The sequence below is a fragment of the Ovis aries genome, chromosome 19, assembly GCF_016772045.2.
Source record: "Ovis aries strain OAR_USU_Benz2616 breed Rambouillet chromosome 19, ARS-UI_Ramb_v3.0, whole genome shotgun sequence".
NCBI classification, from domain to species: domain Eukaryota; kingdom Metazoa; phylum Chordata; class Mammalia; order Artiodactyla; family Bovidae; genus Ovis; species Ovis aries.
The window spans coordinates 43,729,341-43,743,613 of record NC_056072.1 but is presented as its reverse complement, the minus strand read 5'-3'; the positions used below and the strand labels follow the sequence as shown (position 1 = coordinate 43,743,613).

The 14,273-nt window shown below is 39.4% G+C and overlaps 1 protein-coding gene across 1 annotated transcript; it reads left to right on the top strand.

The window, feature by feature from the left end:
* The first annotated feature begins 290 nt into the window (after positions 1-290).
* Positions 291-7,828, top strand: PDE12 (phosphodiesterase 12). Its single transcript, XM_027958256.2, has 3 exons — positions 291-1,706; positions 2,811-2,889; positions 3,379-7,828. The coding sequence occupies exons 1-3, from the start codon at positions 393-395 to the stop codon at positions 3,819-3,821; spliced, it is 1,836 nt and encodes a 611-aa protein (XP_027814057.1). The 5' UTR covers positions 291-392; the 3' UTR covers positions 3,822-7,828.
* The last annotated feature ends 6,445 nt before the right edge of the window (positions 7,829-14,273 follow it).

Genomic DNA, 14,273 nt, shown 5'->3' with positions numbered 1-14,273 from the left:
TTAAAACCCAGGGACCACGCCTATCTCCTTCGGGGAAGCGAAACCCGGGACATCACCCCCACCACTTCCGGTTTGAGCGCGCCTTCTCTTCTGCCCGCCAACTGCACTTTCGTTAAAATCGTGGAGTCTAATATTTCCTTCTGGGACCTCTACATTTATGACTCTAGTTAAAGATAAAATTAAGCCAGATGGATTCGAAAAAAGCGTAGCTTTGGAGAAAAGAAGTAGGTGAGCTGCCCTGGCGAAAGTGCGTGGCGAGAGCTCAGTGCACTTTCTCTGCGCCGGCCGGAAGTTGAGGGGCTGAATGGATCCCGGAACCGGCGGCTGCGATTTCCCTGTGTCTACTTGACACTTGGCGGTTGCTCAGCCCCAGCCGCTGGGCCACCAGGTTCATGTGGAGGCTCCCAGGTGTCCGCGCCGCGCTTCGTGGGGTCCGCACGGCGGTGGAGCGGCGCAGTCGGACCGAGGCGGCGTCTGAGACCTCGGTGGGCGCGATGGAGCGCGCTGTGGTGCGCTGTGTGCCTTCCGAGCCTAAGCTAAGCCTGTCATTCGCGCTGGCCGACGGCAGCCACAAGAACATGCAGCGCGACCAGAGCGAGCCGCTTGGTCGGGCTCTCAGCCGGATCGCTACCAATGCCCTTAAAGGCCACGCTAAAGTAGCCGCCGCCAAGAAGAACAGGAAGAACCGGCCAAACGCAAGCAGTGGCGTGGCCTGTGCTGGGCCTGGGCCTGAGCCTGAGCCGGCTGCAGCCTGCGAGCCCGTGGTGAAGCTGTACTACCGGGAGGAGGCAGTAGCTGAAGACGTGCTCAATGTGGACGCCTGGCAGGACGGTGCGGTGCTGCAGATTGGTGATGTCAAGTACAAGGTGGAGCGTAACCCACCCACCTTCACCGAGCTACAGTTGCCGCGCTACATCATGGCCGGCTTCCCGGTATGCCCCAAGCTCGGCGTCGAATTTGGGGATCCCACCGGTTCACTCTTTCGCTGGTACAAGGAAACCAAACCCAGAGCGGCGGAGCCTGAGGGCGGAGGCCCCTCGTCATCGTCTCCCTCTTCGCCCTCTCCTGGTTGGACCGAGACGGGTGTAGACGAGCGCGTCTACACCCCGTCAAATGCCGACATCGGGCTACGGCTCAAGCTTCATTGCACTCCGGGCAATGGGCAGCGCTTCGGGCCAAGCCGGGAGTTGGAAAGTGTGTGTCCAGTGGAGGCGGGGCCCGGCACCTGCACCTTTGACCACCGGCATCTCTACACAAAGAAGGTGACGGACGACGCTCTCATCCGCACAGTCTCCTACAACATTCTGGCTGACACATACGCCCAGACTGAGTTCTCGCGGACGGTCCTGTACCCATACTGTGCCCCTTACGCTTTGGAACTCGACTACCGCCAGAACCTTATCCAAAAGGAGCTCACGGGCTACAACGCCGACCTCATCTGTTTGCAGGAAGTTGACCGCTGCGTGTTTACAGACAGCTTGGTGCCGGCCCTCGAGGCCTTTGGGCTGGAGGGCGTGTTTCGAATCAAGCAGCATGAAGGCCTGGCCACTTTCTACCGAAAGTCCAAGTTCAGCCTCCTTAGCCAGCATGACATTGCTTTCCATGAAGCCCTGCAGTCCGACCCACTTCACAAAGAACTGCTGGAGAAACTAGCTTTGTATCCATCAGCGCAAGAAAGGGTGCTCCAGAGATCTTCTGTCGTTCAGGTAAAGTGACATCGCCAGTCTCTGTACATACTCTTTCTGGAAGGGGTGCCAGGGGTGGGGGTGCTTATAGTAGAGATGAAACTAGACCAGACTCTACTGAAAAGTGTTTGCTCTTGAATCTTAAGCACGTCATTTAGCATTCATTCATTCATTGAGCAAATACTGAGTACCTGAAATGCGCCCTGCACGCTACAGGTTACCTTGAAAAAAGACGTGCTTACGATTTCGTGTATTTAGCTAAATAAGAAAATTTAGTAGCTAATATTTTCTTATTACTTACCAAACACTGGTGACACATTTTGAAGAACTTCAAATTTAAGTCTCCAGCATGTTTTACGAAGTGCTCCATCAGTTCAGTTCAGTTCAGTCGCTCAGTCGTGTCCGACTCTTTGCGACCCCATGAATCGCAGCACGCCAGGCCTCCCTGTCCATCACCATCTCCCGGAGTTCACTCAGACTCACGTCCATCGAGTCCGTGATGCCATAAATATTAGCTTTTAATTTTAGCTCATAGTAATCCTGCTATTCCCGTTTTATAGATGTTGCTCTGAAACTCTGTCCATTCTTTAGGTGACTGGATTTGTTCATATTAAGAAGAGTAGCTTCAATTTTTTTTGAGCACCTACTGTGTATCATGCATCTCTGAGTAAGCTCATTTAATTGAATTCACACAATTAAATTTTCTCTTTGAAGTGGATGATATTGCTTCTTTTTCACTCATGATGAAGCTGGTTTAGGAAAAAGAAATGTTACTCTCCAGGTCACACTGCTATAAATGGTACAGTGGGTATTCAAAGATACTTCTGCCTGACTCCTATGCCTACACTTACCACTTAAAAACACCATCTCCAACCTTAGTGTTACCATCTGAACTGTATTCATGCTACCTCTATATGTTGGGTTGTTATTAAAATATTATGCTGAATCCCATTCATGTATATTCCAAAATTTTAAAGTTAAGTTTCATAATTTCTATCATACTTCATCAGCAGGGAAGGTTTTGGAATAAAATGTCAGTTCATCATATAGTCTTAGATTTAAAAAAATTTTTTTCTTTCAGAGCAGGAAATAGAAACTGAAGTCATCATTTTCTGTTTATCTTAGGTTTCTGTTCTTCAGTCTACAAAGGACTCTTCTAAAAAGATATGTGTTGCGAACACCCATCTCTACTGGCACCCCAAAGGTAGGTTTTGTTGATTTTCACAAGTGGCTTGAACATGGTAACTTAAAGTTAGTAAAAGTTGTTTTACACAAATACATTTTTTCTTTGTCAAAATATAGTTTATAACACAGTACTGTATAATTTAAGGTATATGGCATAATGACATATGTATTGCAAAATGATTATCACAATAAGTTAACATCCATAATCTCATATAAACACCCCCAAAAAGTTTTTTTTTCCTTGTGATGAGAACTTCTGGGATTTACTCCCTTAGTAGCTTTCAAATATACCATACAACAGTATTAACTATAGCCATCATGTTGTGTATTAATTACCCAATATCATTAATCTTGAAACTTGAAATTTTACATTTACATTTAACCATCTTCCTCCAGTTCCTCCTCATACATACGAATAAATATCCTGAATGTTACCCAGATACTATAATTTGTGGGGTTTTAATTTTTTTTAAAGACAGGTTAACATTAGTGTTTTTTATGTTCCTAGGTGGGTACATTCGTCTCATTCAAATGGCAGTAGCCTTGGCTCACATTAGGCATGTCTCTTGTGATCTGTATCCTGGCATACCAGTTATATTTTGTGGGGACTTTAATAGTACCCCATCAACAGGAATGTATCACTTTGTCATCAACGGCAGCATTGCAGAGGATCATGAAGACTGGACTTCCAATGGGGAAGAGGAACGATGCAACATGTCTCTTAGCCATTTCTTCAAACTGAAAAGTGCTTGTGGTGAACCTGCTTACACAAATTACGTTGGTGGCTTTCATGGCTGTCTGGATTATATTTTCATTGACTTAAATGCTTTAGAGGTTGAACAGGTGATTCCATTACCTAGTCACGAAGAAGTTACTACCCACCAAGCCTTACCTAGTGTTTCCCATCCCTCTGATCACATAGCACTTGTATGTGATTTAAAATGGAAATAGATTGTGTCTAATAGAATTTAAATCTGCTTTAGTAGGAGATTTAATATGAATCAGAGTTTATGCATAACTTTCAAAGAGGAAAATTAGACACTAAGGTAAAATATTCTTATCTGTTAGTTATGCTCTAGTGTCTTCATTACATGACTGTCATAATGTTTGCATAATACAGTTTCTCTACCCTTTTTTTCTACACTTGGAGGAAAAACAAAAATATTTATGGCTGGCAGGAAGAACACTGTGTACATTTTATAAGTACTTTTTTTTGCTAATTAAGAATTTTGTAAAGAAAAAAAAACCTGAATGACCTTGTAATTTTTCTATCATAACACACTTCAGATTAAATGATGTATATATAATTAGGGGGAGAGCACATACAAGTTGGAAGTGAGAGGACTTAAGTTCTAATACAAGGAAGGAATAACATTAGGGCCTGTCTCTACCTCAGTTTGGATGGCAATTTCATACAACTTCAGAGCTTTAACAAAAAAGTACACCATTACCAATTCCTATTGGTTTTCATCTTTTATTTTTCAATTAACATAAGGTATTTTCACTGTCTTATTTTTAGGATTTAATTTTTAGTGTATGGCATAATGGACATACTTATGGTCCCATCCTTACTGCAGCTCATCTTAACTTTTAGGATGTAAGCACAATTTAGTATTCAAAGTGAACAGTAACATTGTCAACTTGATCCTATTGTCCGTAACACTCTTGCCCATGGAAAATGTTCATAAATCAACAGGTTATTTGACCCTATCGTATTAGGTATTAGGAGAATAGCACAATGCATTACTTTTGAAAAACTGCCTACTGATATGGGCTTGAAATAGTGGATGAACCACAGAGTATTTCTGTGCTGCAAGTATTTTTGAAATTGTTGGTTTTTCTAAATAGGAGAAAGGGAGAGTAGTAATGGGGTTTTTGAGCATCTCTGAAATAAACATATAGACTTGAATATTATATTATAGCTTGAATTACAGGAAAACATTGTATATGTAATTTATATACTATAAAATTTTTAATATGAAGCCAAATTCTTGAAAATTACAAATTATAGTTTTACTGATTAGAGTCCAGCTGATTAGTAACTAAACTTTTCTAACTCAGTTATCACCATACTTTATTTGTAATGCTTTAGCTGCAGCCTCATGTTCAGGATAACCATGTCATCTTGTATTTCTGCATTTAACTTCTAGCTTAGATAACTAGAGCTCACTTAAACCAAAGCTCTGAGTTTCCAGTCATGAAGCCCTTTGTTCCATCTTCTTTAATCTCTAAGCCTGGTAAGAACTTTCCTCTTTCGATGAAGTAGCCTGCATTTTCATATTCTGCTCACTATCCAGTGTATTGTTTACTCTTACTAATTTTGAAAATGAGAGGGTTTTACCTGCACTTCATATTGAACCTTGAAGTGCTTAAAAGTACTAGAAGCAAAAAATTAAGGTGGCAGTTTTTTGGGATCTTGTTTAGAAAAAGCTATAAATGAAAAATTGAAGCTACCAAATTGTGCCTTCCTAAATAGCATTTTAAAAGCATTTTAACATCAGTTTACAGATACAAACTATATTGAAGCCAGAATCTGATTCTTTTGCAATTTTTTTTTCCGTTTTAAATTTGGTTTTGATTTCGTTTCAAACATATTGACAGACTTTGACAGTAAGCTGAGAAAACAAGCTGAGAAACAGAAAGTGTAATGTGACGTCCTCATGCCCATGAGAAAAACATATAAGTCCTGTATTATTAATAACACTACAGCTAGCTATATTGAACTCTGGTCACAAAAATTCTACATACTTGTTAAACATCCACATCCTGATTCTTCAGATTTGGTGTTTGCTGACTAGACAATGATCACACGGGCATTTCAGAATATTAGAATATAGAGTAGTATTTTGAAGTGCCACATACTCTGGTCAAACCTCTGGCCTACAACCACGTTCATACAGTTAGTCCAAAGTTGTGCTGCCACTGTCGTGTCCCACTCTGACCCCCATGGACAGTAGCCCACCAGGCTCCTCTGTCCATGGAATTTTCCAGGCACAAATACTGGATTGGATTGCCATTTCCTTTTCCAGGGTGTTTTTCTGGCTCAGGGATCAAACCTGCATCTCCTTCACTGGCAGGTGGATTCTTTACCACTGTGCCACCTGGGAAGCCCAAAGTTAGGGAACACTAAGAAAACTGTGACTCAGACAGTAAAGCGTCTGCCTACAATGCGGGAGACCCGGTTTCAATCCCTGGCTGGGGAAGATCCCCTGGAGAAAGAAATGGCACCCCACTCCAGTACTCTTGCCTGGAAAATCCCATGGACGGAGAAGCCTGGTAGGCTACAGTCCATGGGGTCGCAAAGAGTCGGACATGACTGAGCAACTTCACTTTCACGGAAACTGTATAAATAGCATACCAAAATGTCCTTGTATGTGGGTTAGAATAAAGTGTTACTTCAGAAATTTTTAAGTATTTAAAGCCATCTCTGTGATTGAATTTTTCTATTACATTTGGGTTTTTTAGTACATGTAATTAAATATGGAAAGTTGAGTGATTCTGGTGAATCAGATGGTACTATGAAACTGGCAAAGTACAAAGTACTAGCAAGAACTTGTTTTTACTATAGGAATTAATGTTTTGAAATTTTATATTATTGATTACAAACTATAATACTTGAGAACACTGTAGAATACATTATTCCTGTTAAATGAATTCTTAAACAGTTGCCACTCAGACATAAAAACCGGTAGTTTATAATTCATTAGCGAACAAACCATTTCTGGCTATCATGTGATGTTCTTTAAATTCTAGAAACTAAAATCAGTTGTTACAAATTTTCAAGAATTTTACTCATCGGTGACTTTTTTGAGTCATCAAAATGTAGTTTCAGCTCAAGGTGGATCTCTGAGGAATATAACTCAGGTAGAGAAGTCCAAAGAACGCTGCTGTGGGGAAATCTCCCTGGGGGAAACTGATAGCTTTAGATCTCATATTTTCCAGCTATGAAATGCAGGCAGAAATTCCCTACAAACTAGTTTGAGGCAAAACCAAAACCCATATGTAATGAAAGACAGAATTGCACTATTAGTTTATTGTTAAGACCTACATAACAGCTGAATAGGGAAAATCTTTCTCTAAAATAAGAGCCAACTAGTTTTCCAAATGTAATAAAAAATTTAAATCCCCACGTTTAAACATGGGGATTTGCTGGTGGTCCAATGGTTAGGATTCTGGGTTTTCACTGCTTGAGGGCCTGGGTTCTAACCCTGGTCAGGGAACTAAAATCTCACAAGCCAGGCAAAGAAAAAAAGTTGAAAGATTTGAAAATTTTAACATTTTGCTCAATGTAATACTAAGGAAATGTAATTTAGATTCCATTTTGGAAAGGGAAACAATATTAAGAGGATTAATTGATTTGGGTAATATTCAAATTCTGTTGTCCCACTTTATGAGAAAGTACATGCTTTTAACATTGAAGGTTTAAGAGCTGTTATTAACTTGGGTAATTTTTTTTAGGCACTAACTTCAGAATAACAATACTACATTCTGAGATGATACCAAAACATTTTTTAAACAGGTGAAATTCATGTAAGACTAACCATTTTAAAGTATATAATTCCATTGCATTGTGTACATTCATGATGTTGTGTGGCTACCATCTGTTAACCACTTTCCAAACATTTTCATCACCCCCATAAGAAATTCCATACCCATTAATTTACTCTTACCCTCCATCCCCTGGCACATACTTATCTGCTTTCTGCCTCACTGGACTTCCCTATTCTGGATAGTTCATATAGATGGAATCATACACTATGTCACTTTTTGTCTGGCTTCTTTCAGTTAGCCTGTGTTCATCCATGTTGTATGCATCAGCATTTCATTCCTTTGTATAGTGGAATAATATTTATTGTATGGGTACACCATATTTTGTTTGTACAAATGGACATTTTGGTTGTTTCTACATTTTGGCTATTGTGAATAAGGCTTATAAACATTTACAAGTTTTGTTTCAACAGCTATTTCAGTTCTTTTGGTTATATTCCTACAAGTAGATTGCTGGTCCATATGGCGGTTCTACTTAGAAACTTTCTGAGAAAATGCCAAAATGATTTCCAGAGCAGCCACCTTTTTTACATTCCCCAGCAATACACACATTCTCATCAACCTATTCACTTTTTAGTCATGCAAGTGGATGTGAATTGGTATCTCTACCATTTTTAACTTTAGTCTAAGCTTGATAAAGGACAGAAATGGTATGGACCTAACAGAAGCAGAAGATATTAAGAAGAGGTGGCAAGAATACACAGAAGAACTGTACAAAAAAGATCTTCACGAACCAGATAATCACGATGGTGTGATCACTCATCTAGAGCCAGACATCCTGGAATGTGAAGTCAAGTGGGCCTTAGAAAGCATCACTACGAACAAAGCTAGTAGAGGTGATGGAATTCCAGTTGAGCTCTTTCAAATCCTGGAAGATGATTCTGTGAAAGTGCTGCACTCAATACGCCAGTAAATTTGGAAAACTCAGCAGTGGCCACAGGACTGGAAAAGGTCAGTTTTCATTCCAATCCCAAAGAAAGGCAATGCCAAAGAATGCTCAAACTACCACACAATGGCACTCTTCTCACATGCTAGTAAAGTAATGCTCAAAATTCTCTAAGCCAGGCTTCAGTAGTACGTGAACATGAACTCCCAGATGTTCAAGCTGGTTTTAGAAGAGGCAGAGGAACTAGAGATCAAATTGCCAACATCCGCTGGATCATGGAAAACGCCAGAGAGTTCCAGAAAAACATCTACTTCGGCTTTATTGACTATGCCAAAGCCTTTGACTGTGTGGATCACAATAAACTGTGGAAAATTCTTTAAGAGATGGAAATACCAGACCACCTGACCTGCCTCTTGAGAAACCTATATGCGGGTCAGGAAGCAACAGAACTGGACATGGAACAACAGACTGGTTCCAAATAGGAAAAGGAGTACGTCAAGGCTGTATATTGTCACCCTACTTATTTAACTTATATGCAGAGTACATCATGAGAAACTGGGCTGAAAGAAGCACAAGCTGGAATCAAGATTGCTGGGAGAAATATCAATAGCCTCGGATATGCAGATGACACCACCCTTATGGCAGAAAGTGAAGAACTAAAGAGCCTCTTGATGAAAGTGAGAGAGGAGTGAAAAAGTTGGCTTAAAGCTCAACATTCAGAAAACGAAGATCATGGCATCTGGTCCCATCACTTCATGGGAAATAGATGGGGAAACAGTGGAAACAGTGTCAGACTTTATTTTGGGGGGCTCCAAAATCACTGCAGATGGTGACTGCAGCCATGAAATTAAAAGACGCTTACTCCTTGGAAGGAAAGTTATGACCAACCTAGATAGCATATTAAAAAGCAGAGACATTACTTTGCCAACAAAGGTCCATCTAGTCAAGGCTATGGTTTTTCCAGTGGTCATGTATGGATGTGAGAGTTGGACAGTGAAGAAAGCTGAGTGCCAAAGAACTGATGCTTTTGAACTGTGGTGTTGGAGAAGACTCTTGAGAGTCCCTTGGACTGCAAGGAGATCCAACCAGTCCATCCTAAAGGAGATCAGTCCTGGGTGCTCTTTGGAAGGACTGATGCTCAAGCTGAAACTCCAATACTTTGGCCTCCTCATGCGAAGAGTTGACTCATTGGAAAAGACTGATGCTGAGAGGGATTGGGAGCAGGAGGAGAAGGGAACACCAGAGGATGAGATGGCTGGATGCCATCACTGACTCGATGGACATGACTTTGGGTGAACTCCGGGAGTTGGTGATGGACAGGGAGGCCTGGCGTGCTGCATTTCATGGGGTCACAAAGATTCAGACATAACTGAACTGAACTAACTGAATGATGTTTCAGTCATAAACAAATCACAAGTGTATTACCCTATCAGTAATTTTTTCCCAGAGGGCTCATCTTGAACTTTTTACTTACAAGCTTGTGTCAAGCAAGCAAAATCAATCTCATTTTCTTTTGAAGAAATTTGGAAAAACATTAAAAAAAAAAAAGTCTGGAGTATACATAAATTAGAAAAGAAGCCTAAGATAACCAAAAAATTAATTCACTTGAAAAATGTGAGTCTACTTCAGTACATTTAGAGAATGAACTTAACTCATGTTGTCTTTTAAATGGTTTCACCATGCTACACTGTTATCTACTGCTTTTTAAATCCCAGTTTTGGTTCACAGTAGTAGATAGCAATGTCTAAATATCAATTCCTGAGAAACTGAGATGGCCATTGCTAAATGTAATTTACCAAGTTTATAATACATAATTATTAAAAAAAACTTAAAAAATCTCACTTTGAAAAGAAAACCTTAAATTCAAGGTAAGCTTTAAACACACATTAAAAAAAAACACTGAGTTAATATGACACTGAAAATTATATGCAAAAAACTACTTTGAAAGTTGGCCATCTTCAGTGTATTGAATCATATTGAAGCCAGATGATAAAATAGTATTTTACATATAATCTTTAAAATGTAGGCCTTAAAAATACTAAATCTTTCAGCTTATTGACTGATGCCACCCTCAAAGTAACAGCAACTGCCAGCTGAATTCATTCTATGATAAAACTGTAGGTCGTTCAAAACTGATGTTAACATTGTGTTAAGCTTTTACTCACAATTTTCATTAAGAAACTTCACTAGAAAACAAGCTGAATCACTAATCTCCATCTTCTGCCCATTTTGTGTTGATTGTAGGTCAAAGGTTTTATATAATGTAGTCCATTCATTGCCCAGTTAACTCACTTCAATGATGTTACACTAGTGTTGTTGTGTATCTCCTTAAGGTACGTATTTCTAGTTGGCATTTTTGCTGGTTTCACTTCATTTGTATTCTTTTATAATTGAACATGGTTCAATAGGTAATTGGATAGGCTTTATTTAGTTGGCTTTCTTATACTGAATGAACAGTATACATACTTCTAAAATATATTGCATTTAAACTTTATTTTTCCTAGAGTAATTTGAAGAAATAGTTTATCTATCCAGGGATAAAATTTAGAAATAACACCACTTTTTGGCGGAAAACCAGCTTTAAGTGTGGTGTTTTAAATAATTAAGGCAAAGAATATTTCTGCTAAAGCTGTAGAATTAAGTACTGTAAATAATGTAACCCCTTTTCATATCATTACATACCTAAAAGAAATCTGGCTTTTTGCATCCTGGCTTGGGTCTCTTTTATCCTAGATGAAAGAATCCCACAATGCTTTGCTCTTTCAATACAAAATTGATCTTTTCCTCTTGAAGAGGTTTTCGTCACTGCATGTCAAGTCAGTCGACAAGGACTGGCTACAGAAAGAAACCCCATACTCATCAGCAGACACTCCCAATCCCCATCCCCTCTGGTCCTGGCAAGCACTTAGTTCTCTCTTTGGATTTGCCTATACTTTCCACATAGGTGAAATAACAGGTGTCTTATTTAACTGGCCTCACTTATTTTTTTAAGGTTCTTTCAAGTTGTAATATTTATCAGTACTTCACTACTTTTTATGAGGAATAATATTCTTTGAATGGACATAACTACATTTTATCTATTCATCAGCTGATGGATATTTGGGTTGCTTCTACATCTTGACTTCTATGAGTAATACTGTACATTTGTATTCAAGTTTCTGAATGGACATGTTTTCACTTCTCTTGGACATATATCTAGGAGTGGATCTGCTGGATCATATGAAGTGTTTTAACATTTTGAAAAACTGTCAGACTGCTATCCAAAGCAGTTGCAGCATTTTGTATTTTCACCAGCAATGCAAGAGGATTTCAATTTTTCCACATCATCACTGGTATTTTACTGTTTTTTAATTACAGCTATCCTAGTGAGTGGCATGTTACTGTGATTATGATTTGCATTTCACTAATGGCTAATAATGTTGAGCATAATTTTATGTGTTTACTGGCCATTTGTCATTGGAGCCCATTTTCAAGAATTGATTTTCTGTTGATCATCCTTCTTTAAAAAAAAAGAAAAATCGTATCTCACCTCTCAAGGCTTATACAGAAGGCAAACCTTGCTCAGTCTGTGCTTAATATATCCCTGTTGGTAGAATGGCACTCAACTCAGCTTAAAGAGAAACACTGCCATCAAAGTACTTGGTCAGCTCGAGAGCTAGCTCTCAGCCTGCAGATGGCAGTGCTAAGCCCCAGGACACCAGTCCATTGTAACAGAAAAAGCATACCACGAGAACAGCACAGAAATCCCTGACAAGAAGGTACCTGCCTCCACTGTCCTTTTAAAACACACAGGCAAGGACTTCCTGGTGACTCAGTAGCAAAGAATTCTGTTAATGCAGGAGACAAGAGTTCGTTCGATCCCTGATCCAGTAAGATCCCACATGCTGCAGAGCCAAATAAGCCCTAAGCCTTGGCACCGCAACTACTGAGTCTGTGCTCTAGAGCCCAGGAGCCACAGGTGCTGACGCCGGTGCACCCCTAGAGGCCACGCTGCGCAACAAGAGAAGCCACCACAACTGGAGAGCAGTCCCAGCAATGAAGACCCAGTACAGGCGAAAAAACCCACATAGGCCATCAACTAACTCATACAGCTGGCTTATTTTTTTACATGAGTTCAGAGTATCGCTTCTGCTACTGATTCCTCACAATCTTTGTTACTAGAATATAACATTTTATATAGTTTGTGGAAATAACTAAGACAAAGGGATATTTGTCCAAAAGTAACACAGTGAGAAACAAACGCAGTCAAGTAACTTTCCACTGTAGTAACTTCTGTACCTAAATACAATGTCACAATGTATATGCTAGAAGAAACTTATCAAATATATGTCTGAGCTTAAATAATTCTCAGGGGTAAATTTTAACACTAAGTCCTAATCAATTATTAATGTTCATATTAATGTAGACTTTAAAGTAACATATCTTTAATTAATGAGATTAAAAACGTAGCGCTAGGGAATTCCCTGGGGATCCAGTCGTTAGGACTCCCTGCTTCCTCTGCAAGGGGCATGGCTTCATCTCTGACTGGACAACTAGGATCCCACATGGTGCAGCCGAAAGCAAGCAGCACAGAAGCCGATGACGTTAGAAACGAGATGTCAACAGACAAAATCACCTACACTGAAAGCTGGTTCTTTGAAAAGATGAATAAGATTGTTAATTTTCTAGCCAGACTGAGACGGACCCATTACCTATCAGAAATCAAAGTGTGGTCATTACTTCCCAGCAAGTATCTGGAAATAATTACTACATATGAGATAATTCTGTATATACACTAAAGAAAATGAAGTCTCAGTAAAGGAGATACTGATAATCTGGAAAACTGTTCACTAAATTATTTTCCATGAAAAATACATAAGGTAAAGGGGGGAAATCCATGGAAATAAATCTGCAACAAAATAACATTATCACCACAGAAAAGCAAGTGAATGACAGGTTAAGATGAAAGAGAATGTGGAATATTATGGACAGAAAATGGTTCTATCCTCAACTAATGCTGCTAGCCAGCTTTTAAAGGAACCACAATTCTTCTTCAGTTTCTGTGTTAACATACTTAACAATTACTAGACAGAATACTTTATAGTCTATGGGTACAATCAACTGTTCTGTATAAGACGAGGGTCACAAAGACCTCTTTTTGATGGATCAACACTAAGTTTAAAATCTATGTAAACAGTAAGCATTGAATATAGGTACTGATCATGTCAGTAAACCACACAGTGAAAAGTGATTTTGTAAGTCTGCATTGTTTTCAAAAAATGTTAGCACAGTGAAAGGCATTTTAGGGATTCTTTCAATTTACACTTCTCAATTGTTTACTCACGTCTACATGGGAAAAAAAAAAAAACTTCTCAATTTAAAAACAAAACCAAGAAACTACCACCAAGACTGAAGAAAAACAGTATTTCTTGGGGGTAAAAATATGCCAAGTCGGCAAGTCAATGTTTGAAAAACAAAAAGGGGACTTCCCTGACGGTCCAGTGGTTAAGACTCCACACTTCCAACGCAGAGAGTACAGGTTCAGACTGGCCCTACTGAGAGAGCTATGATCCCAAATGCTAAGCATCACAGTCAAAAAGTAAAATAAGTAAGAATAAGCAATCACACAAATCTTTATAAAGCCCATTTAGTGAAAACTAGGCAATTTTACATTTCTAGTGCAGTCATTTCCAACAATGGTGTAGTAACAGCTGCCAGATGCTGAAAGTAAGATTATATGGATTCTCTTTATTCTGTCTTCAGAGTTCATGAAAGCACTCTTGACTTAACTTGGTTTAGTTTTTTTAACGTAACAGTGTTAACTATGATCCCATCACTGAACCTACTGTAGTTTTGCATCTCCTAGTTGAGCCCCATAAAACCACTCACACTATTTACCCTATCCAAATTTTATTCAAGAAATAAGACCTTTCTTATTCAGAAGGAAGAAGTTAAGAGAAGTTAAATTTAAATAACACAAGTTTTCCATA

What these genes read in the sequence shown, in the direction of transcription:
- PDE12 (XM_027958256.2), top strand. Translation starts at nt 393, where the DNA reads ATGTGGAGGCTCCCAGGTGTCCGCGCCGCGCTTCGTGGGGTCCGCACG. An exon ending in AGAGATCTTCTGTCGTTCAG is followed by an intron (nt 1,707 to 2,810) that starts GTAAAGTGACAT and finishes TGTTTATCTTAG; the next exon opens with GTTTCTGTTCTTCAGTCTAC. An exon ending in TCTCTACTGGCACCCCAAAG is followed by an intron (nt 2,890 to 3,378) that starts GTAGGTTTTGTT and finishes TTATGTTCCTAG; the next exon opens with GTGGGTACATTCGTCTCATT.